The sequence below is a fragment of the Daucus carota genome, chromosome 4 (assembly GCF_001625215.2).
Source record: "Daucus carota subsp. sativus chromosome 4, DH1 v3.0, whole genome shotgun sequence".
Taxonomy (NCBI): domain Eukaryota; kingdom Viridiplantae; phylum Streptophyta; class Magnoliopsida; order Apiales; family Apiaceae; genus Daucus; species Daucus carota.
The window spans coordinates 40139304-40163453 of NC_030384.2; the positions used below are offsets into that span (position 1 = coordinate 40139304).

Consider the following 24150-nt stretch of genomic DNA (forward strand, 5'->3'; position numbering starts at 1 on the left):
CAATTCCTCTCTACTCAACAATCAACATACACAAACGCATCCATCTCAATGTACACACACAGGGATTCATACGTACATACATACATAAATTGAATTACTTCTAAAAGATAACCCAACAAAATTTCATACTCTTCATAATTTTGTTCTTTTCTATAAGCTGTACACTTTCTTATTTCCAACTCACTCTTTGTTGAATCTTTTTTCAGGGAATCATATACTCAATTCCCAACACCACTCCTATCCTTTCCAAAACCTTGGCATTCCATGGTTATCAATATAATTTAAGAAACTAAAAGGATGCACAAAAAAATACTCATAACTAAATTTTCCCTTGCCCCTTTGAATGTACATGGCACCAGCTCCCCCTTTTCCAACCCCCATTGGCTATTCACAAAATTCAGCCACTGAGTAGCAGTCCTAGTAGTAGAATATCGGGTTCGATCCCAAGGCCGAAGCACTATATCAGTGCTTTATAATCTTTTGCTCCACAACCAAAATTGTATAGTTTTCTGATGGTGCTAGCCGCTACGAGTTGTAAGCTTCCCACTTTGCCGAACCGGATATTCTAGATGCACGGATACTCTAGATTCAAAACATAAATCTTGACATCTGCAGACTGGAATTTTATGTTCGCCAAATCACCCATCTTCAACAAAGATTCTCCCCACAAAATCTCTAAACCTCTTGGAATATAGCTTTGGATCCACAGCTGATATGGAGGTTGGGTCAGCTTGCAATGATTTGTACGCATGTTCTAGCTTCTTGCTTATATCATAATCCTGTAAGATGTCAATAATCCCAAAGTACAGAACCACTTCGTCCGTTTCACTGCTACCAGGATTACACTGATCAAAATCACTTCTTCGAGCCACTCGTTCTGCCCTAGCAGGCATATTAGCTCCCAATCTGATCAGTGGTTTCCTATAAAATCACAGTATCCAAGTCATATTCAGTATATATGATAACAAAGTTGACAAATCAAATCAAATTTCCCAACACTAAATAAAATCAAATGGTTTTATTGTATAATAATGACCACAAATTTAACATAATTGAAACCTCAATGTTTTTCTACTCAAATGGCAACTTATCGCTTACCAGTGCCCCTTGTAAGATGATGTTATCTGATTTATAAAACAATTCAGTGGAAGTATACAACTAATGACAACGTACATAAAAGTATCCAAACCTATCCTGTTCTCATAATTGATATCAATGAAACGACCATACTCTAGACATGCCCTACAACAACTGTTGCCTTCTGAAATATATCAACATACTGCCAACTGCAGATTCTTTAAATTATTCAACCACCAAAATAAATTCATTTGAGGGATAATCCCTAAGAGCTGATTTAAATACTGAACTATAATGCAGTTCTAAATTGGAACTTTTTATGGAGTGTCCATAGTGTGAGATGGACAATGTATATATAAACTTATTAACCCTTAGATTCAGCAAAAGTGATTGAAACAATCCAGAGAGATTTTAAACAAGGACATACCGCCCAGCTAAAACACGATCCATTTCTTGTAGCTCTGCCTCTAAGAACCGACACCCACGCATAAACTTTTCATTCTGAAGAGAATCTTTCTTTCCTGAGAAGGCAAACAGGTCCATAAGGTAACGTTCCATTTCCAGTAAATTAAGCAATTTATCATGAACCAAGAGAGTACTAACTACCTGTTCGTAACAAAAATGGAGACAACCCCATTTTTTCTCCAGTATTGTCATCACGAAAATGAAGACCAACCAATAGGCTATAGTCCATGATTCTCTCCGCTTCTAAAAACTCGCAATCTCGATCAATTTGTCTGATGGAAAAAGATGAAAAAACAATCAGCTCCAACCGGATTTTAGGAAAACAGAGAAGCGGCATTACATTTCAGACATATATTCGTTGACTTACTTAATCATATCTTGGTACCAATTCTGCTGGAGGCGAAACACATAATTTAGGTCAAGGTCCTTTAGGGTGGTAGTCTCATCAATTTCATCTTCTGGTTTATCTGTTGTTCGTCCATGAGATGATCCTTTTAGGTCAAATCGTCTGTGAATACGATACTCCGAGCAGAACAAATTTCCCATGACAACAAATCTCGTCTATAATCAGTTAAAGAATAAGTGTTCAGAAATAGAAGTAAACCATATCCTCTTTTATTGAAAGGAACCAGAACCTAATATTCGGGATATTTGACATTTATCACATACCTTGACTCCGCCGACTGGTTTGACACAGTGGACGCCAAAAAACTTTGTGACGAGTGAATTTTCATAGCGACAAATATGTTTGTAATAGCTTGGAAGCATCTTAATTAGCACCTGATAGTACAATACACCAAACTTTAATTTATTTTTTTTGGCAACATGTACTAAATTTAGAAAGGTCGGTGAAGAATGCAACAGCAACATGGAAAATCATTCCTATACAATATCTTGTCATCATCTTGATATGACAACTATTCCAAAATCAACATAGACAAGTCAAAGATGTAAGTTTACAAACCTTGACTTCCGATTTCTTCACAGTTTTGATCATAAATCTATCATCCTGTGTCAAATAAAAGAAACTTCCACTCTTTCCGGGAGACGAAAGTTCCCTCAGTGCATCATTTCCGCATATAGCAAGCATATAATCAGCTGGATCAACTTGAAACAACTCTCTTAGATGTCTGTACACCCCAAATACAAACACAAATAGCAACAAAGTAAATATATATTACAAAAATCGAAAAAAAAACATGGAGTTAAATTCAACAGCATCAGCAGATGAGGGTATTTTCAAAGAAGGAATTACCTAAATACCACAGGACAGTAATCTTTCCAGCGAAACTCAGCTGACGGATGAGGAGGTGTTATCTTTGAGCCTTCTGAAGGAAACCTAGTCCAGAATTTCTCCTTAGGGTCAAAATCACTAGGCTTAAGATCCCTAACTATAGATGAATGTTTCCCAACTGAATGTCTGCAGAAACCAGTATGCGCGAATAAGACAGAATACAATACATAAACAATATCTAACATCAATAGATACAAAAACGAACAGATCAACCACAAAACAGACCAAAAACAATTTACCTAATGCCCAATTGAAGATTCAACATCAAATCATAGTGCTTATGCCCTTTAGTAATCATCTGTCCAGGCTTCTTCACCTCTCTATTAAAACAACAGGGATTTCTCCTGAACTTCCCCACATCATCCCTCGGCAACATATTACCATCTCTATACAACATAGTCGCCTCCACATTATCGATAATATCACAAGTAATATCCCCAGCCTCGCCATCCGATTCCCAAATACAAATCCTCGGAAAAACCCTCCCGCCTTCCATACTCCCTCTCCCCCCTTCCACACTCCCTCTCCCTTCCACCGAAGACCTCTTTCTCATATCACTCCCCTTGTCGCCTAACATCAAAGGCGCAACAAGCTTACTATTGAACTTCAACATATCCTCCTTCCAGTTACAACCCCCATTCCCACCTCCCGGATAAAACGTCCCGTTCAACATCCTATTCTCACTCTCCTTATTCCAGCTCCCAACATAACAACCACCATCCGGCCACGTAAACACGCCGCTCCCTTTCGGAACACCATTCTCCCAATTGCCGTCGTACCTATTCCCATTCCTCCAAATCAAAACACCTCTTCCATTAATCAAACCATTCTTCCATTCCCCCACATACTCATTCCCATTCCTCCACACATACTTCCCCTTTCCGTCTTGTAAATTCTTCCTCCACATCCCCTCGTAATAATCGCCATTTCGATAGCCTTTGGTACCATAACCATGCTTCCTGTCATTCACCCACTCACCACGATAAGTATCCCCGTCGGATCCGATAAAAGTACCGAACCCGTCCATCCGACCCGACTTGAACTCCCCCTCGAAAGTCGCGCCGGAAGGCCACGAGAACTTCCCTTTCCCACTCGCTTTCCCTCTCTTCCACTCGCCTTCGTACATACACCCGTCTTTCCACAGATACTTTCCCGATCCGTGTGGCACGTTTCCCGAGAATCTTCCTATAAATAGATCTCCGTTCGGCAACCTCTTCTCCGACGAAGTTGTCACAATTCCGGTCGAAAACGTCGGCGTCACGCGCCGCGTCGTCGCCTGAGATCGACTCTTACTCACAATCAACGGCTTTAACTTGTCGGTTTCTCTCTCTAGAATTACTGTTGTTGGCTCCGACATGACTGAAATAGTGCTTGTTACTAGCTTTCTCTCTAGAATCTCGCCGGAAAATCAACCGGCATTCCGTCGAGCTGCTCAACTGCCTCTCTCTGCAGAAAAGCTGTCCTGAATTTCGTAGTATATAGATACACTGAGGTTGTGTGTATAGGTTTAGAGAGAAATGAAGATTTGAGATGAGGTGAATAAAGCAAGAAACTGAGAGAGAGAGTGTTAACGAAAAAGAGAGGGTATGAGAGAGAGTAAATATTTGTTCGTTTATGGAATTTGGGGTTTAATGAGGAGCCGGCATCATAGTATATTGCTTGGACGAATCTGCCCTTGGTATTTGTTTAAAATTACGTCGAATCAGCTTTCTAACTGGAATATCTCTCGTGACGTGACGGGATCACCTAGGGAGTCGAAGGGGTAGAAATGTTATTTGAGCTGTAGTGCTACTGTTTGCGGTTTATTACAAATTTGCCATCCTCGCTTTTAGAATTGATACGGTCTATGTGAACCGGCCGAATATTCTAGGACCGAGTTGAACTAGTGTTTGCTTTTGTCTTTCCTCTTTGATGGATTTGGTGACGCTGTAAATGTAATGCTCAATTAAAATGTGAAAATAAATTAAAGTATTTACAAATTAGTGAAAAATCATGGTAAGTTGAAAACCAATAATATATTTTTTGATTTAATCAGTTGAAATTTCGAATTTCACCTAACCAAAAAACAGGTGTACAAAGGATATATAAAGGAACTGAATATAATATTATTAATTTAATCATTGAAATGAGAAAAATTATTACAAACACTACCAAATTGAATTTACTTTGTATTATAATCTACGAATCTCACTTATTATTTTGTAGATGGAGGTCGCTTGCACACGTTTTTGGAAGGTGAAAACATATTTCAAAATCGGCTAACCCGGAAATAATTGAAGTAGTTTCTAATCATGTATTATCATAAGTTATTCTAATTGAGATTATCATTTTGAAATATGATTGTAAAAGTGCTAATTTTATAAACGAAACGTACAGCTCAAGCGTATAATTAAAATGATCGAGTCACCTTAATCACTTAAAGAATCGAGTTTAATATTAGCACAACAATATTAGAAAATATAGTCAAATGAGGAATAATATGTTGTTCGGCTAATCTTCTTCTACCAAATTATGATTTTCTAGATTCATCAGAATAGTGCTTAACCATGAGTTCTGGAGTTAGTAACCAACAATAATGCAAATATGTTGGAGTGTTTTTTTTCTCCCTTCTCATGTAAAATTACCTGGCAAGTGAATTAAGTCTTTGGAAATGGTGGTGCATCATGAGTCATAAAGGTGTGCCCCATATTGTTGATGAAGTGGATTCTAATGTTCACCTGTAGCAGAGTACTACTATCATTTTACAATTACAAATTACATGTACATTTGCTTTGGCTTTTAAAATTTTGGATAAAAGCTAACCGAATGAGAACATGGGATTACTTAGAGAAGCTATGCGCCCAAATTCTGATACATTGATTGTAAAAAAGAATTGTGATCTAGAGGAAATTCACCTTTTTGTTATGGTTAAACTGGTTTCATCTACAGATATTAATTTGAACCGCACGAATTAAATCATACAGTAACATGTTTTTATTGAATCATACCGTATGGGTATGGCTGCATGCAAAACTTGGATTTACCTGGTGTAATTGGAGTACCTGATCTATGTTTTATTTTTGTCCGTTTCTTATGGTAATACGGGGACACAATAATAGCAAACAGAAACTCTACACACAAATTGTAAGCATATTTAAACAACCACTATGATTTTGTCTCCATATAGAAACTACTATATGTATCTGCTACTCTATGTAAATTATTAATGAGCAATGTTAGGGACCCCAAAATTTGTCCCCAAATTATTTTCCCAAATGACGTGGCAAACACATGGCGGAATTTGGTTGGGTGGTTTACGTGCATACAGGGGAACCCATTATTTATTAGTATGAGTATAACCAATTACAACTTGCCACATAGAGTTGGGAAAAAATTTTGGGAACAAAATTTGGGGTACTTAGCATTTTCCATTATTAATTTACGTCTAATCTATAAAACTAAATATGATCATAAATGATTTTGTTGGATTCATATTTACAAGTATTGTAATACGGTGAAGTTTTCATATTTAGTCTCAATACAAAATTAAAAATATTAACGATCAAAACTATGTGTTGGCAAGCGTGATAAAGACACACATGAAAAGTATTAAAAGACGGAAGAAGTATTATATTATAGCTCTTTAGAGCAGGTCCAATAGGTTACTTATCTCATTACCTATTAATAATAGCAATTCATATTCTGCTGAGTCTTAGTGATTTATGTAATTTACTTTTAGTAACAACTCCAATAACAATCTATATATCTGTTCCCTTATTATTATTTTAATTATAAATTTGAGAGAAAGATAAGGAAAAGACAAAGAAAGAAGTAGGGGTGTCAAACGGATAAAACGAATACGGATTTGCCCATATCTGTATCCGTATCCGCCTACTCAAAATCGGATCCGGATCCGGATACGGATACGCAAATTTTAGAATAAAAAGATCTGTATCCGTATTCGGCCGGATATTATCCAGATACGGATAATATCCGTATCCGCTTTTTCAAACATCACAAAAAATCAAATATATATTCTGAGATTAATTAAAAAAATATATTTTGAACCGTTCAACAGCAAATGTATACCCAGTCAGAAATTAATAACATACTTTAACATTAGTTTGGGCATTCAGGCCAAATATTTCGAATAAAATATTAATTTTAACAACTTAAAATCACAAAACAACACTATCTGCAACAATTTTAAAAAGAAAAGCTTGATGAAGATAGTTCCATTTTCTCCATTTGCAAGATACTTAATGTTTCTTTTTTATTTGAAATATTAATTCTTTTTCAAAATTTATAGGATAAAATAAAATATATATAAGTAAATAATAAATTTATATAAGTATTATTATATACATATAGTAATAATTTCGGATACGGATACGCCTATATATATATCCGTATCCGCAAACCCCGGATTCGAATACAGATAATATCCGTTTTATTCCGGATACGGATTATATTCGTTTTTTTCCAGATACGGTAACGGATTTTTCGGAAGGATATCAGATCTTTCGGATTTTTTTGACAGCCCTAGAAAGAAAGAGGAATATAAATTTTTTATTCACAGATACTACATTAAATAGGCAATTGTTAGGAGTTATTTAAAAATAGATAATGACCAGGGGATTTGAGTATGTGCTGGTGAACTAGTAATTTAGGTAATAGAATTGGAGTGCGTCGTTTGTTATACATTACCTAAATATGTGTTTAATAGCTTATTTTGAGTAATTTATTGGACTTGCTCTTATCATAGTCCTCCGTTCTCTCATATGGTAAATAAGAGTATGAAGAAAAATATATTGTCGGGCTAATTTTACTTAAATTTTAGAAAACATAAATTATTGACACGGCTCCCAAGAAGGTTAAGAATTCATTTAATATTCCCTCTATCAGAACTTGTCTTTAGGATTTCATGCCCAGTGTCTCTGCAAAACTGAACATGAATAATCGAACATTACTGTTTAGAATGGTATAATTCTTATTATTGACACCAAAAGAATTCATATTAATCATTACTAATTTGCTGTATATATCTTGTCAACTCATCGTCTAACGTCTTAAACTGAGAATTAAATGAGAACATAATTAAAAACATTGGAATAATACTCAATAACAAATAAACTAAATACAGAAGAAAACCAGTATTATGATGCTTTTTGGCCGCCTATTTGATGTCAACCACGAGAAGGATGAAGATGAACCCCATCCTCTGAATGGAATTTATTAAATCATTATATTCACAGAAATATATAATTGGCGTGGCGTTACGAGGATTTTGAATGTATCGATAGGATTTGTCCAATCCCCTGCTCCACTGTCCCTGTCTCTCCTGGGTCTGCCTTAAAAAATCATTTTCCCTCACAACGCATACAAATATTTATATATTTACAGGTCTACATTTTCGATTCATATTCTTATCTGTCAGCTAATCTATGTCCACAATGCAAACCATGATGCTGATATAAATACAAATTATAAAACAAACTTACGAGCTCCAACCACCTGTTTCGCAGTTCAATAGACTCTCTACGAGTTCATCTAACGCAACTCCAATATTAGAGTAAAAATTCAAATTTATGACATTGTATTTCTAAATAATTCGATTAGAAAGTGATCTTAATTTTTAATATCATTTTATCAGATTTTCTTGTGTCTTAATGATATATACTAACCATCACCTTTTAGTCAGGAAAATCGATTTTCGTTGGTTTTAATTTCATTAATAATAATAATTTTTTGTATATACAAAAATCTCTATTAGATCAAAATAACTTGTCCATGTAAAAAGCAATTGTTTGAGTCTGCTCAACGTTTATATCCACCCACTATAAAGATCCTTGTTATATTGTTACCTTTTATAAGTTTGGTAGTTTTGTTGGTGTTTATTAATTTAAATTTAAAATAAAATTATAAAATAAAATTTTGAAATATATTTCATGAGAGTTTTATTTGCTTTCTTAAGTTTTTCTTTCCGTAATTCTATATTATATATATCCGAAAAAAATATGAAGAGGGATTAAGCAGGATAAATGAATGTTCATCTATGGTATCAATATGCCCGTTAGGACCGAAAAGATTATCAACAGCATCTCCAACGATGTTGGCTGTAATAGTGATTAAATTGGACACGTAAGATATTATGTAAGATTTGCTGAAACTGTAAGACATTTTGTTTCAATTGTATTGGTTATATTGGTTGATTATAATTTAAAAATAGTATGATACTAATATTTTGGATTGTTATAAATAGAATATATCACTTTAATATTGTAATAAGTGATATGTAATCTTTCTACAGATTTTCTTATGAACCTGTAGCGGATCGACAAATATAGTCATTCATAGGAGGTTGGTTATGATCATAGATAACAGGCGGAGATGATTGAAGTGTGAATTTTTGAAGTTATTACTTTAATTTTTAATTTTGATATGACAACTAAAATTTTAGCTAAAGGATCTTCATGGTTAGAGATACTCTTAACAGTTCCAGGCTGGTTAAAGCAGCTGGAAAGTTGCGAAAAAAAGAGAGAAATTAATCCTTAATTTCAAGATACAAAGGTGTATGCATCTTGAAATTATCATTCTTGTCGCAAAAACCAAGGCTTAAAAACTTCCATGTTTGTCTCAACCTGGTTGTACTCCCTCCGTCTCAATTTATAGGTCCACTTTGGAAAAAAAATTTGTCCCAAAATACTTGTCCCTCTCTTCTTTCAATACAAATTTATCTACATATTAATTGTGATTTTTTTGAAACTCAACATCATTCTCATTTCTCAATGCATTAAATCACTATATTTATTGTGATTTTTTGAAACTCAACCATATTCTCACTTATCAATGCACTAATTAATGATACATGAGAAAAGATTCTATCTAACCAACTTTTTTCTTAATATGCGTGTTTATTCCAAAATGGACCTATAAATTGAGACGGAGGGAGTATCTTTTTTAGTCTATTGTTTAGATGAATAGAAATATAATCTCATTCGGTTATAATAATTTAAGAAAAGTAAATATTAATAAATTAATCGCATTCGATGACCGTAATATGTGGAACGAGTTTGATTTTAGATATATAAATAATATATATGTTAAGTATAATTGACTTTGAAAATATAATTTCACACTGAAAATTATGATAAACAATTAAATTAAACAAATTTTATTCTTAAAAATGGACACATAAAAAACGAAGGAGTATTAAACTTTGAAACATTTATCTTTTTTATAAATCAAGATATCGCAATAAACAAATTAACAAACTAAGATATTGACCATGATGCAATGAAATATACTAGCGTATAAGAATATTATACGTGGATACCACCTTGTTGAAATGAACGTTAAAATATATAAAAGTATAAGAAAGAATACGAGATATTTGGATAAGCAATAGAGAGAGTCGGAAATAGAGTATAAAGGTACATACAAACAGTCGCTTTAGTGCGGGGTCCACAGGGACCGAGTTAGCACGTTGTGGACCCAATCAACTCGGGTTTAGCTGTCCGAGTTAGCCCCACATCTATCGAAGAATTAGAATAGTGGGACGCATGTCTCCTCTCACTCGGTTCAGACTCAGACCACCTTCCACGTGTGCTGTCCACCTATATTTGCCACGTCACATGTGAACTAATCAACCAGGAAAACGGCAATTAAGAATTAATCCCGTTTATTAATTAATCAGATATAGGAGACTATGAACGAGGAAAAGTTGAAGAAAATAAAATATGTGAGCTGGGGTTGCCACGTGGGAGGTTAAGAACCACTCAGCTATATATTGTTTTCGTGCAAGTATTTTCTTAACCACATACTTTAAATCGAAATATTTAGTTGAATTTTATCTTTTTTCCATACGCACAAAGTTTACTAGGACACACTTTTACTAATTGTAGTTTAAGAGGTAGTTTTGTTAGAACAACGTATTTGACATTGTAAAGAATTTTTTATCTACTCGATAGAGACACCAACTTCTAGGTCCTCGCTCCACACGTTGCTAGCTTACTCCTCCGAGCCAGGGATCTAGGTTGAGGCACGGGGGACACGTGTCTCTGCTAATTTTTTTTCTTAATAAATTTCACCATTCGAAATTTTGCAAAACTATAGAAATACCTCTGTAAAATTCAAAATTATATAGGTGTTTTCCGAAAATTTCTTTGGTACTCCTTTATAGTTCGAATTCTAGACCCGCTCCTGCTCCAACCTCGTAAAATATCATGTGTGAACTTTTTCTGAAAAAGTGGTCGGAAATAAGAACATAAGTAAAATAGAAATGAATAATTCAGTGCATGTCACCGGCCAACTTGATATGGATCCACGAAGAACAGACCACACTCTCACCAGGGTAATTAATTGATGACCAATAAAGAATTTACTGCCATCACAAACATATCAATGGTGTATCCGCCCGTTACAGCAGAATTACAGATAGAGCAGACAGACAGACACGAAATTTATGTGATTTTGTTTAATTAAATGCACACCAATGAGCTTCAAAGCTGAATCTAGTACCACTATTAAATATTTCGAAGTCCGCGACATCTAACATCCAAAGTCATTGCTACGCCTCAACAATAAGTAACATTGACGTACAGGCCAACAACTACTGGAAAACTAAAACTAAATAATTTCAACCGGTTAATTTAATTTCACGACTAACATTTTTCCCTGTCCAATCATTAGTGACAATATTCTATATAGTCAACCTGAGAATCATTAGACGTGGTTAGCACAAGAATTCAAGCCAGAAAAAAAATGGGGTCCCGTGTTTTAGACGTGTTTGGGTACATGTAAGATCCCAAAAGATAAGTTGTGAAATGTACAGTTAAGTTTCGGGACAAGTCTATCAAAAAGCTGGAGCAGAAGTACACAAGTGAATCCAACCCATAACATAGCATAGCTTAGCTCCGTAGGCTTAAGCGAATGAGTTAAAAGATCTCGGCAGAGCCGCACTGCTCAGGACATCAAATCTTATTAGCGTCATCTTCTAATCAAGTCCTCAAACACATATATACACACACATAATGCACGCAGATATACTATTTAAAAATACGAGTCAGTGATTCAGAAGTGCCTTGAGCCCCCAAAACCCAGAACAGATATGTATTGTTAACTCCCATCTGTAATCGTTTCCTCTACGAGTCACTTCAAATTTCCTTATCGGACTCGCTCTGCCGTTCAAATATTTATGTTCACTGTGAACCATCGTACTTATTCTTTCTGTTTTGGACATAGTCTTAAAAAGACAACTCACGAAACTTTCTTTCACTTTAACTTTAGAAAACATTTCAAATTTACTTTGAATTATAGAGGCGTTCAATTCAGTCAAACTGATTTACAGGTTCAACAATATATATGCACTGCTCATCTGCATTTATACCATTGTATGGTCAGCTTGCAGACAATATTTTCACAAGTCCTCAATGAAGATACACTTGTACTGCATGATACTACAAGTGATTTTAAACAAGCCCCGTGCAGCTTCCATTATTTTTACAAGATTCCAGCGAAAGAATATTTCATTATGAAAGCCAACTAAAAGAATGTTAATATTACAATAAATTCAACTGAAGAATTCCTTTATATATGCAATTATCTTAACTGCAGTAAATTCACAACAATTAACACGGCCTGCTACCATTTAGGTCGCTTGTTTAACCAGAACACTTTGGACACCAAAAGGGAACCAGATAAAATTATTTTTTTCATATGATACCTGCTAATACCTTCATTTCCATATGTAATGGGGAATGTGACCACGTCTCACGTCAAAATTAGCAGCCGTAATATGTACTCGGTACGGCTCACATTAAATTTGACAGTCGGATATCTGTACTTCTACGGGAGGTACAAAAAGGATTATGTTCCGGTGATTTTGGCATACTTAGTCTACCATCTGATCAGAAGACATTTGACCAAAAATATCTGGACATGATTCCCAGTTGCCTTGCTTTCTAGCTTCCCAGTACCCACCAATATACTGGTAAGTATCGCTTCCTTTACCCTTGGCAAACCATTGTGGCATCCAACCCCTCTCCTGCATTTTACGTGCCTAAATTCCAAAGAAACAATCTTATATCAGTAGGGATACTTAGCAAGTGATTCACATTAAAAATGAAAGCAAAAAAAAAAAAAAAACCAGAGTTGGCAGGATGAGGTGCAAACTGCAAACAGGATAATCAAAAAGGCCGATGTGACTTGGAACATGATATACATAACTTGTTTTGGGAGCCTAATTTACAATACAATGCAGTAATTTTTACACTATACAATCACAAGGTCACAGCAAAATAATTTTTTTTCACATGGATAGTAAGCTGTTTAAACCATGGCATCAAGCCATAGAACATCACGTCTGATTTACTAATGAAGACATTGGTTTTTTACACCATACAATCACATGGTCGCAGCAAGATATATATTTTCAAATAGATAGTATTAAAGCTGTTTAAACCATCAAAGCAGGCAACACATGACCCTGAAGTCAACTCCTTGCTGCGTTTTGAACTCAACTTGAGACGCTGCAACTCAATACACAACAATTGCAAGAACACTCATGAACCGTAGTTTCTTTACAAGTTAACCAACATGGCACTTATATTTTTCGGTTTGCCTCAACTTTAATCTTTCTTCATATAGCTCATCTTCAAATTCATTTAAAAAGATTTACAAGTGAATCAGTAATACGATTATAGGAATCTTCCATTGACTTGAAGTAGTTACAAAGTAGAGCAAAATTGTTGTGAATATGACATCTGAGTAATTTCGACAATCAATGATCAACATTATTGATTAAACATTACATAACAGAGAAATACTAAAGCAATGTGATAATGTAATACTAAAATCCCCTCTCAATATGATAAACCATTGACAATGAGAGGTCAAGTAAATATGAAATTTGGCATGCACTTGAAAACTATGTAAACTCTAAAATATGTCAATTTAATTTTACCTGCCGTTGCCGCTGCTCCAGTCTCAGCTTTTCAGAATTTGCCATTTCAAATTCCCCATTTTCCAAGCATCTCTGATCAGGTCTTAGCCTTGAATCTGTTGGTGGCAACTGGGCCTGAGGTTAAAAAAAGGTTAGTGATGCATGAAAAAGTATCTGCAGATTTTCTCAGAGATTTAGAATATGCTTGTGCACATTGGAAGAACATGCTTTGCAAGCATCCCTTTGGGTATGTAATCTCCCTATTTGGGATGTACACCTTCTACATTACAAAGCTATAAATTCGAATTAGGAACCTAAGCATCACTTGAAAGTTGAAACAGTGTGAACATATATTTACCCTCAATCCAGGGGTGATCTCATTTAGTGTGATAGCAAAGCGTGACAAGTTATATCTAGTAGGGAACTTAGGAGGTTTGCTCCGCTTCCAAAGCAGATGAGCTTCTGATTGATCAAATCCCTTTCCTTTACCAGAGAAGTCTCCATCTACATAATGCATGCTCTCATCCCACTTCCCAAACAAAGTAGCAACCGTCTTTCCATTCTTATCTTGCACAATGCCTTGCACCTGCAAAACAATCAATTCCCATTTTACTATGTATGTTTAAACTTTAAACATCACAAATGCCTATATCTGTGGATCAAACAGGTAGCAATATACAAAAAGAAAAAGAAAAAGAAGCAAAGGTAATAGAAGCAAAGGGAGGGAGGGACCTGATGAGGATTCCGTTCTATAATCGACTGTTCCTTAAATTTAAGCTTGCATGAATAGTTACTACTTCCCTGTATCCGCATTGTGCCATAGTGATCAACATACAGCTTCCCCAATATAAGATTGTATATAGATGTTGTGACCTGACAAGATGTAGTTTGTCAGTACAAGAACATAAAAAACAGAACATATGAACCATTTGACTAGTACCTTACTCCACTGAAGAACTTCACCATCATCAAATTCCAGTGTCAATATGCCAACAGGATCGAGCTGAATTGAGCGACCCCAAAATTTGCTTTTCAAATTGCTATCTCCCCAAAATTTCCAGCCTGTACCCTCACAGTGACATGCTACAATCATGGGATGGTGACTAACCTATGTGACCAATTATATAGTCAATACATAGCTTTAAATATATAATTTAGTATGAAAGAGCAAGTCAGAATTATTCTCTCTATCTCTCTGTTTCCCCAGAATCAAACGAATCATAGAAAGAACAGCAATAAGAAGTGCCTACTTATATCTCCTTGTTTTAATTCATTTATAGTACTATCCTTCAAATCATGTAATTCTAACACATAACGATAGCTATTAGCTCCTCAATCATCCCTTGGACGTACCAAAGAATGTGGTTTAACTCCTATCAAATAAACTAGGACACGCAAAGTAAACTCCACAACAATTAAAGCTGTAATGTCTAACCTTCTCAGAGAAAAAACGTAAACCTTTATCAGGAAAGTCAGCCTCATATGTCTCCCCCAGTAGTGGATTAAATGGTTTGCAATTCCTTCCCTCGGTAGAAGCATAACCAGAAACTGCAAATGCTGCTACATTCAAGATCCTCATAAGGCTATTACCCTGACAGGGAAACAACAAGAATGAATATCCAGAAAGGAGAATTCGTTTAAAACCTATAGACCCAAGTCGAATTATATACTTCACTAAAATTCAATAAAAGTAAATTTCTATACTTCATTAAAATTTAATAAGAAATGTTAACTCAAGCTTATAACAAAATGGAATATGGATTTTTATGCAGATTACATTTGTCCAACATAATAATAACAGGGAAACAATAGTTAGCTGCCCAGATGCATCAAATAATAATCATAAAAGCAACAGGAACAATAAAACACCAAAACTTTATTTTAATTATATCATGCACCAATGAGACGAGCTGAAGGCAATCACGGAGTGAAAAACTTATAGTAACAGGTTAAAAAACAAGTAAATTTGACCAATTTGTTACATTGTTAGAATGATTACTTATCAACAATACCCACTTGCTTTTAAGATTTATGTCCTTGATCATGTCTGCTTTCATATCCGGGCTCACTAACACAGACAAATACTCAAATACTGAATGCTGTTCTGGTTGTTGAATATGTTCTTAGATTGTCTTAAAGGATAAAATCATGCCTGTGATGACTTGGTACTTGCTGCAGTAGAAAAACTCAGAAGCTGCTCATTACATTTTTTCGTAAAAACTACCCAAACTTTTGCAACAATTATTAGATTAGACTAGGAGAAATAATAGACACCGCAATAATTGAAAAAGTAAGATAATTATCATCGTTAGAACATCTCCAATGGTGTTTTCTAAAATAATAATCAGCTAAAATTTGCTGAACCTGTAAAGTGTTGTACAATGTACTCCAATGGAGTTGTCTATAGCTTAATATAGTATTTTATTAGTATTTTTCAAGTTGTTATAAAAAGATTAATTACTTATTGTAATAGATGATGTTGAATTTTGCTACAGGTCTCTAGATATTCAAAATATATAGCGAATACTGTATAATGGATGCATCAACACTAAAGACATGTATGATGATGTACCTTTATATCTCTTTGTAATCATACTTGTTTGAACATATAAGCAACTTTTAGTGCCAACGATTAGAACAAATTTTGGTAAGAAAGGTGCCAAAAGTATTATTAAAGACGGAGAGGATAAAATATTAGCACCTATAATGATTTAGAGATATTGGCACCAAGGTTGGCACCCCACTGGAGATGCTCCAAGGAGAGTTAAGAACCATTTTTAAAAATAAAAATGATCAAGAGAATCATAAGCAGGCTTGATTGCTTAGAAGCCATTTAAATGCATTGGCTTCCACTCTTTTAACCATTGGAGCAAATCCGATAAATTAGTAGATTATCAGAAATATTCTCAGCAATATATGATGTGTTTGGAAAGAGTTGAGTGAACAACAACAAAGCTCGTAAAGAATACATACCCTTTTGCCCCATTCATACGCTCGATCAAGAAGATATGAATACTCAAGATCTTCATAGCACTTTTGCAGAGAAGACAGTGGTTCGTTAAAGTACACTGGAAGACAAACTTTGGTGAGATCTTTTCCAATATTGTCTTTAATCATCGACCACAGACTTACGCTCTTTTCTTTTTCAACTGGATCAGGCAATTTCTTACGACGTTTAACTTTTGGAAAGGTAGCACCAACAGACCTAATTGAAGGGTCAACTCCGTCCCCCAACTCTGAACTAATTTCTTCATCTGATGAAAAAGATGATGTTCGATAATCCGACCCACTGCTTCTAAATGAATTTGATGATAGAAAATCTCGAGTGTCGAAGAAGGCATTATCCTCCTCATCTGTCTCTTCCTCCACAGTGTCTACTCTTTCATTATCATCTTCAGATCCACTTGCACTTGCCTCTGTTTAAAAAAAGGGTTCAAGAAAACATGTGCAGACAAAAAACATGCTGCATCTTGTATGTAACCAAATAAAGAAATTACATTACAAATTTTATTTTCCAACTGTTCCTATTATGATCGAAGTTATACACCATGCATATATTACTGAACCATTATTTGCATTCATAAAAATTTTCTATTAACGAAATAAGTATCAGTCGCAAACTATATCATTATTAAACATTAATCCTTTAACTCACAGGCCCTACAGCTGTACATACTACACAGGTCTCTTTGGCCAAAACTAATTAGAACTTTATGATCTATTAAAGGGCTATAATATAGAATATTGTGGAGTATATCCAACTATAAAATAATTCAAGAAAGTTTTTATTTAAAAATAACACAATCCATTAAAGAATTAAACAGTTCCTAAATCCTTATAATCATATATAGACTAATTCTGTCTACAAGCAACTGACTGTTAATGGAAAGTAATAATCGAAAAAATTCTAGGACACTTGATGCTTATGACATCACAAAAATAGAAGTATATTCTCTGCTGCCTAGAACAAATTCAAAATAGGGTTGCACACTATGTGGTAATTTTTTAAAAATAGTTATTATAAGATGATCTTGATGTCTGTCACCATCACACCATGTCATCATCTCTATTGCTTGAAAAGTTATTTGTGGCACCAAATGATAAGAAAAAAGTTGTACACCCTCGATATCCATCACAGAGACGTTATTTGATTGGACAAAATGTTATATATTTAGGTGACATCCTGGCCCTGTACAATTATACTGGCTTTAGAAATTCATAAAAATGAAACTTTGCTGAAGTTTGTTTCTTGATATGCAATCTTACCACTGTATTTCCCAAGTGTCGATCTAGAGGACTGCCCAACCTCTTTCAATTGCCTTTGACTCTCATCAACTACTGTGTTTTCCAGATCAACCTTCTCAGTCTATAAAACACAACAGATTCAAATGATGAGCTTTATAGCAATTCCTGAATATAAAAACTTATTAGAGTAAAAGTAGTCAAAGAAACAATTCATTGTATTTGATCTAGAGGTTACGGAGAGTGGGGTAAATGCCAGGGAACAAGTTTGCAGATGAAACACATATAATATAAAAACTTCTTTTTTAGTATAAGAAGTTACTTGCTTATAAACTACAAAGAGAAAACAGAAGTAAACTTATAACAACTTCCATAATGTAAGAACTCCGAGTGTGACAACTGGTAAGATGCAAGCTGAGGAACTACTTAAACAGAAGCAGAAGAGGGGCAGAGCACAAAAGGAGGTAACTGAAGTCCGCTACACATATTTGTCCAGCCAGAAATAGTTCAAGCAATAACTTATAAAACTATATGCAGAATGCTCTCTGTTATTTTAAGAGAATATTAACTTATTCACTAAATTATTTAGCACCATGGCAAAGGCATTTCAATTTCAAACTAGAAACCACCAGTAACTTAGTTCCCCTATTCAATGAATAGATAATGCCAGCTGCAGTGTTAGCTTACAAAATATATTATTAACTTATCTCTTGAGAAATTTCACATGTGCACCCACACTGAAGTATCCTACAGTCTGGAGGATTGCAAAAAATCCTTGTATAATGAATCAATACAGCATTACCGCATTACTTTGGTTATCAAATGAATTGCATCAACTAATGACAATATCTCTTCAGGGCTTAAATTATGTGACAATCAAGTGCTCATTTCTAATACTAATACGACTATATTATGTTGCCTAGGTACTTCTCAGCAATTTTCACTGCCGCACAAGAAATTCCATCTCTTATAACAAACACAAAGATGTACTTTACTGTTATTTTTAACTTCAGACACTATTTCTTACTCCACTAAAAATCTAACTGTTACCGCAAATTTGCAATGTAGTACTAACTCCAACCATCCACATCTTCCATGTTCATTATTTTCTCATATATTTATAATTTATAATAAGCTACTACATATGAGCTATTGACAACACTGTCCCCATCCAATAAAAAGAGCGGGAGGATCAAATCCCATCAAGAACAGAATGGACCAATGTTACATACAGAATTTACTGTCAAGTTTTACCTACTCACGAGGTAATATCCTGTTGTTAATTCTAATACTCCACGTATAGATTTCAAGAAAAAAATATTCAACTACTTACAGGATTAACATAAGATTACATTGTGCTAGAATTAAACAATAAAGGACATAAACAATGCTAGTGTGGTTGTACACTGTTTCAAACTTATTTATTATGTATAGATTTTAATTTGAAAAAATATGTAAGCTTTACATATTATTAGTTATTACACAGAGAGAGAAGTCGGCCCAACTATGCATCCGCATGTACACAACTATGCATCCACATGTACACAACTATGAAAGCATCCGCATGCAGTCTGTTTGCTGAGTTTTTAACGTACATAATCCGAAAATTGTTATAATGAATTACAATAATGAGGATTAAAAAGAATGTGTGTGTGTGTGTGTGTGTATTAAAATCAAGGATCACATACATAGTAGTAGGAAATCACACAGAAACCTATCACAAAGGACATTAAGCAGCGAACCTAGAGCATTGTAGTTTCTCTTCAATCTAACACAAGCTTTTATTTTACTTGGTACTTTTCGATTAACCATTTCTTTTTGGCAAAATAAGTTTCCACTTCACTAAAAAATAGAACTTATTTTACTTCTCCTCAGAACTTAGAACATTAGGTCTTACTTAGGGATCTCATATTTGCTGCAATTTGTTTTGTATGTCAAACAACATTTTAAGAAAGCCTAATAGTTGTTTTTTGGTTAAAGAAAGAACATCTACTAGTACAAGGTCAACAAAATTTCACAGATAACTTTTATAAGAACAATGAAAATATAATTTTAATAAAGTATACACGGTAGTCAGGTACTTATGAAATTTAAAAGCTAACCATACAAAGGTCTATACAAATAGGTTTAATAATCATACAATGATCTAAAAGTCTACTTCATAAGCTTATGGAACACTTATTAGGTAAAACCCAACAATTAAGATATTAGATATTTGCTATTCACACAATGCTGCTGCAGAACAAATTATCAAGGGATGACTGAACAGTAGGTTACAAACCATTCTGTCCAGGAGATACTGAAGAGAAATTATGATATTGAACAGCATAATTGTTTTAGTAGTCATTATGTGTACCTCTAAATGTCGCAGTGTGTCGATCAATAGCCAATGCTGCTGCCGCACAAGAATAAGTTGATTCTGCAGGGATGCAAACTCATTCCTCATTATTTGTTCACTATCCTGGATAGCTGCCTCACTTACACACTCTTCCAACAGACGCTGCCGTAACTTCTCTGTTGAAACAGCAATATTATCTATGGGAGCCATTAAGTCGCCATTGGACATTCGAGGGAACATGCCTTTCACAGCATGCAATGCTTCAAGCCATTGCTGGCGATCCTCTTGTGTTTCTGCTCTCATGTGCAGCCTCTTCGTTCCCGTAAAAATAGAAAACCTTTTATCATCTGACCTGCTTTCTCGAATTGAAGAAACCTGTAACATACGAAATAAATGACAAATGCACAACACCTCAAATGCAATAGTTACGCAGAAAGTATTCATACGAATATCCTTCTATACAACATAGAAGACATCGACATAAAAATTCATCACCCCTCTAATCTTGTAGCAGATAAAACTGTCATGAAAAGAAAACCAGTAATTCAATTCAAAAAACTCAGGCTATATATATACAACAAACACCTCCACTGGAACTCACAAACATCACAACACACAAGCAAACACACATTAGTGTCTAAACACAGCCACTTATGAGACCGCTGTCAACATATAACTAATAATTAAAATGTAGGTATATGAATTTTTTTTGAACACAGAAACCCGGAGTCCGGACTCGAAAGCTAAACCATACATATACTCAATCATGCAAAATAAGACCACAAAACTTGTATTTTGTCACAACACATTCAACAAAAAAACAATCTACATACAAAACATGAATCATACTCATCTTTCAGGAAAAAATAAATAAATCAAACCTTGAGATGAACTTCACCAACAGGAGTATTAGTATGCCTACTACTGCCAACAGCATTAACAACACTTCTACTTTTGGGAATCCTCTTGTGCGAATCCTCTCCGATAATTTTAAATCCCTTGACACTCTCAGAATCAATCACAATCTTATCGGGTCCATGAATCTTATAATAAGAAACGACACCGTCTTGCAGCACAAACCATCTCGGCCTCCATCCTTTGCCATAATTCACCCACTTGTGCAGCACTCCACATATCCCGTTCCCCACGAAAATATCATTGATTTTCGCATCTATATGATTATTCGAATCCGAATTGGTGTTGATGTGGCTGTGTACTTGGTTGCTCGAGTTCCTGATCGGGTCGGATCTACCCGAATTCGACGACGCCGGCATCGCCGCCGTGGTTGTAATCGCCGCGAAAGTTATTTGATTGCGAAACGACGATCCACAACAGAACGGATTATGCATAATCGGGAGATGACGTGGCGGTGATCATTGGATTGCGTGTCGGCGATGATCAGATTTCATTATGTGAGAGAGAGAGAGAGAGGGAGAGAGATGAGAGAGATGATTAAATTGGTGAGAATACAGGTAGAAAATCGGTTAGGGATTAGTTTTAGATATGGATGTGTATACGTCGACGTAAGTGTATGTATAGGTTTAGAGAGAGAATATAGGAGGCGTCGGAGATTGAAATCCCGGTGACAGAGGAGATGAGAGAAGTGGAGTAAGAAATGTGTTGGAATACAACAAAGTTTATATACGAGTCCGCTTTGTATCTATTCGATTCTTTTTTAAAAGATTTGAGCGACTCAATTCTCAAATGATTTTCATATGATTATGATTTTCATATGATTCTGGAATTTTCGAATTTATCATGTTTTTATAAATTATTTCAGTTTAATTAATATGCATGAAATGATATTTTGATGAAATTTATATTTGTATGTTAAATACTTTTTCCCAAAAAAACACCGTTCATTTTCAATAGTTCACTATTACGACGAGAGAATAAAAAAACATAGGGGTCGTTTGGGTAAATTTAAAATAAGTACTTATCACTTAAAGTAAATAAGTGGAGTAGAAGTTAAAAACAAATTAAGACTTATAAGTGGTTAAAATGTTTGAGAAATAAGTAGAAGTCCTGGAACAAAAGTTGGCATTCTTAGCTTTTTATAAGTGCTTCTTGGTTTTTTATACAAACAGTACGAATAAGTGTTTCTAACTTATAAACCCAGAAGCCTGGCTTTTAAGCCCTCCCAAACACCCCCATGATGAGGCCGTTTGGGTGGGTTTAAAATAAGTATTTTTTGCTTAAAGTAAAAAAATGAAGATGAGGCCGTTTGGGTGGGTTTAAAATAAGTATTTTTTGCTTAAAGTAAAAAAATGAAGTAGAAGTCAGAAGCAAGTTAAGACGTATAAGTGATTAAACTGTTTGGGAAATAAGTAAAAGTCGTGAAACAAAAGTTAGCTGGTAATCTATATAATAAATTTCATAAAATTATTATTAATTAATTGTTAGTTTATATAGAGATAAATATTCAAGTCATTATTATTATATTAAAATAATATATATAATAATTTATATGATGAAAAATTATTGCTTTTAAGATACAATCGCAACAGCTTATAAATTAACAAATATCAGTTAATTTTAGTATTTTTATTTTGTATACAAAATTATATTAAGGAAAAGTAATGGAAACCCATCCAAATATAACTATTACTCAAATATAACTATTAGTCTATTACTCAAATTGCGGATATTGCAACTCGTGTTTGGTGTGGCTTAAGATATAACGCCGCCGCCACCGGTGACAGATAAAATTGAAAAGATATGCCGAGAAATATTCGATTATGAGCCCTGTTGCAAAACCAGTCATTTGAATAATGTAGCTAGTTCGAAATTATTAGCTGATTTTTTACTGGATTTGTTACAGATTTTTATTATTGCAAAATAAATAGAATTACGAATAATATTTTAAGATATCATTATTATCTGTCCAAAATTCTATTTTGCTGTAGACTTTGCTGTATGATTCTATTTTGATGGAATGAATTCTCTTTTGCCTTCAAAAAAAAAAAAGATATCATTATTATCTGTCCAAAATTCTAAAAGTTTCTATAATTTTATTTTACTACCTTTGTAAGTTGTCCATATTTTAGTGTGCTCTTCCGAATCCGTTTTGTTATTTTATTTTTATTTTATTGAATAAAAGAATATAGTTTATCCGCATAATTGTATTTATGCATGTGTTAGAGAATATAGAACCTTCTTAACTTTTGTAGTTTCAGCTCATTCTTAATATGCATTTCGTGGATATCTTAATAACAACTGTTATTTAACATAATAATTTAGCTATAATTGAATGCCAGTTAAGTTGTTTTTGGAGAGTCTTGCAATGATCATGAACGGAATCAATAAACCTCCTGCCTTTTTGTTCCCTGAATATTATTTAGACGAAGTACAAAAATAATCTAAATATTTTACGCAAAATAATAATGCTTAGCGCAAGAATATTCACTTGCTAATTTTATGAAATGTTGAATTCAAATTTTGTCACACATATTTGTGAACGTGTTTAATTATATTATATATATATATAATTTATGGACTTAAATAATAAAGTACATAAAAACTTGTATCAAATAACTTTTTATATTTTTCCGGTTTCTTTTCCTTATATGTAAAAATATAAAATAGAATTTGCAAGGTCTTATGCAGTTTTCTTTGAAGAATTTACACCGGCAAAGTTTTGAAACCAGGATAAATTAATAAAAATATGTAGAAAAGGGGAATATATCAGCAACCAGCATATCCAGGAAGAAACGCGTTTACAACTCACTAGGAACAAGACGAAAATATTACGTGTCTAATATTAGAATTTACGTGGTGGTAAATACTCCAAGAAATTAATGAAACAGTTAGAAA

General features: G+C 34.2%; 2 protein-coding genes across 2 annotated transcripts; both read right to left on the reverse strand.

Moving 5' to 3' along the window:
- Window positions 1-108: 108 nt before the first annotated feature.
- On the reverse strand, window positions 109-4434 carry LOC108218835 (phosphatidylinositol 4-phosphate 5-kinase 1). Its single transcript, XM_064091454.1, has 8 exons — window positions 3076-4434; window positions 2798-2962; window positions 2507-2672; window positions 2212-2322; window positions 1910-2103; window positions 1684-1814; window positions 1505-1598; window positions 109-921 (listed from the first exon to the last, which is right to left on the reverse strand). Exons 1-8 carry the CDS (start codon window positions 4191-4193, stop codon window positions 639-641), a joined length of 2262 nt encoding a protein of 753 aa, XP_063947524.1. The 5' UTR covers window positions 4194-4434; the 3' UTR covers window positions 109-638.
- A 7890-nt stretch (window positions 4435-12324) lies between these two features.
- LOC108218826 (oxysterol-binding protein-related protein 1C) lies at window positions 12325-21986 on the reverse strand. The gene is made up of 10 exons (XM_017391948.2): window positions 21219-21986; window positions 20356-20712; window positions 18024-18123; window positions 16731-17173; window positions 15193-15348; window positions 14698-14865; window positions 14490-14630; window positions 14116-14343; window positions 13779-13892; window positions 12325-12875 (listed from the first exon to the last, which is right to left on the reverse strand). The coding sequence occupies exons 1-10, from the start codon at window positions 21684-21686 to the stop codon at window positions 12708-12710; spliced, it is 2343 nt and encodes a 780-aa protein (XP_017247437.1). The 5' UTR covers window positions 21687-21986; the 3' UTR covers window positions 12325-12707.
- Window positions 21987-24150: the final 2164 nt, after the last annotated feature.

Coding starts and splice junctions, on each gene's coding strand:
- LOC108218835 (XM_064091454.1), bottom strand. CDS start 4,193: ATGTCGGAGCCAACAACAGTAATTCTAGAGAGAGAAACCGACAAGTTA. Junction 2,104..2,211: donor AACCAGTCGGCGGAGTCAAG/GTATGTGATAAA, acceptor AACTGATTATAG/ACGAGATTTGTTGTCATGGG. Junction 1,815..1,909: donor TGGTACCAAGATATGATTAA/GTAAGTCAACGA, acceptor TTTTTCCATCAG/ACAAATTGATCGAGATTGCG.
- LOC108218826 (XM_017391948.2), bottom strand. CDS start 21,686: ATGCATAATCCGTTCTGTTGTGGATCGTCGTTTCGCAATCAAATAACT. Junction 14,866..15,192: donor TACGTTTTTTCTCTGAGAAG/GTTAGACATTAC, acceptor TTGGTCACATAG/GTTAGTCACCATCCCATGAT. Junction 13,893..14,115: donor AGATCACCCCTGGATTGAGG/GTAAATATATGT, acceptor TTTTAACCTCAG/GCCCAGTTGCCACCAACAGA.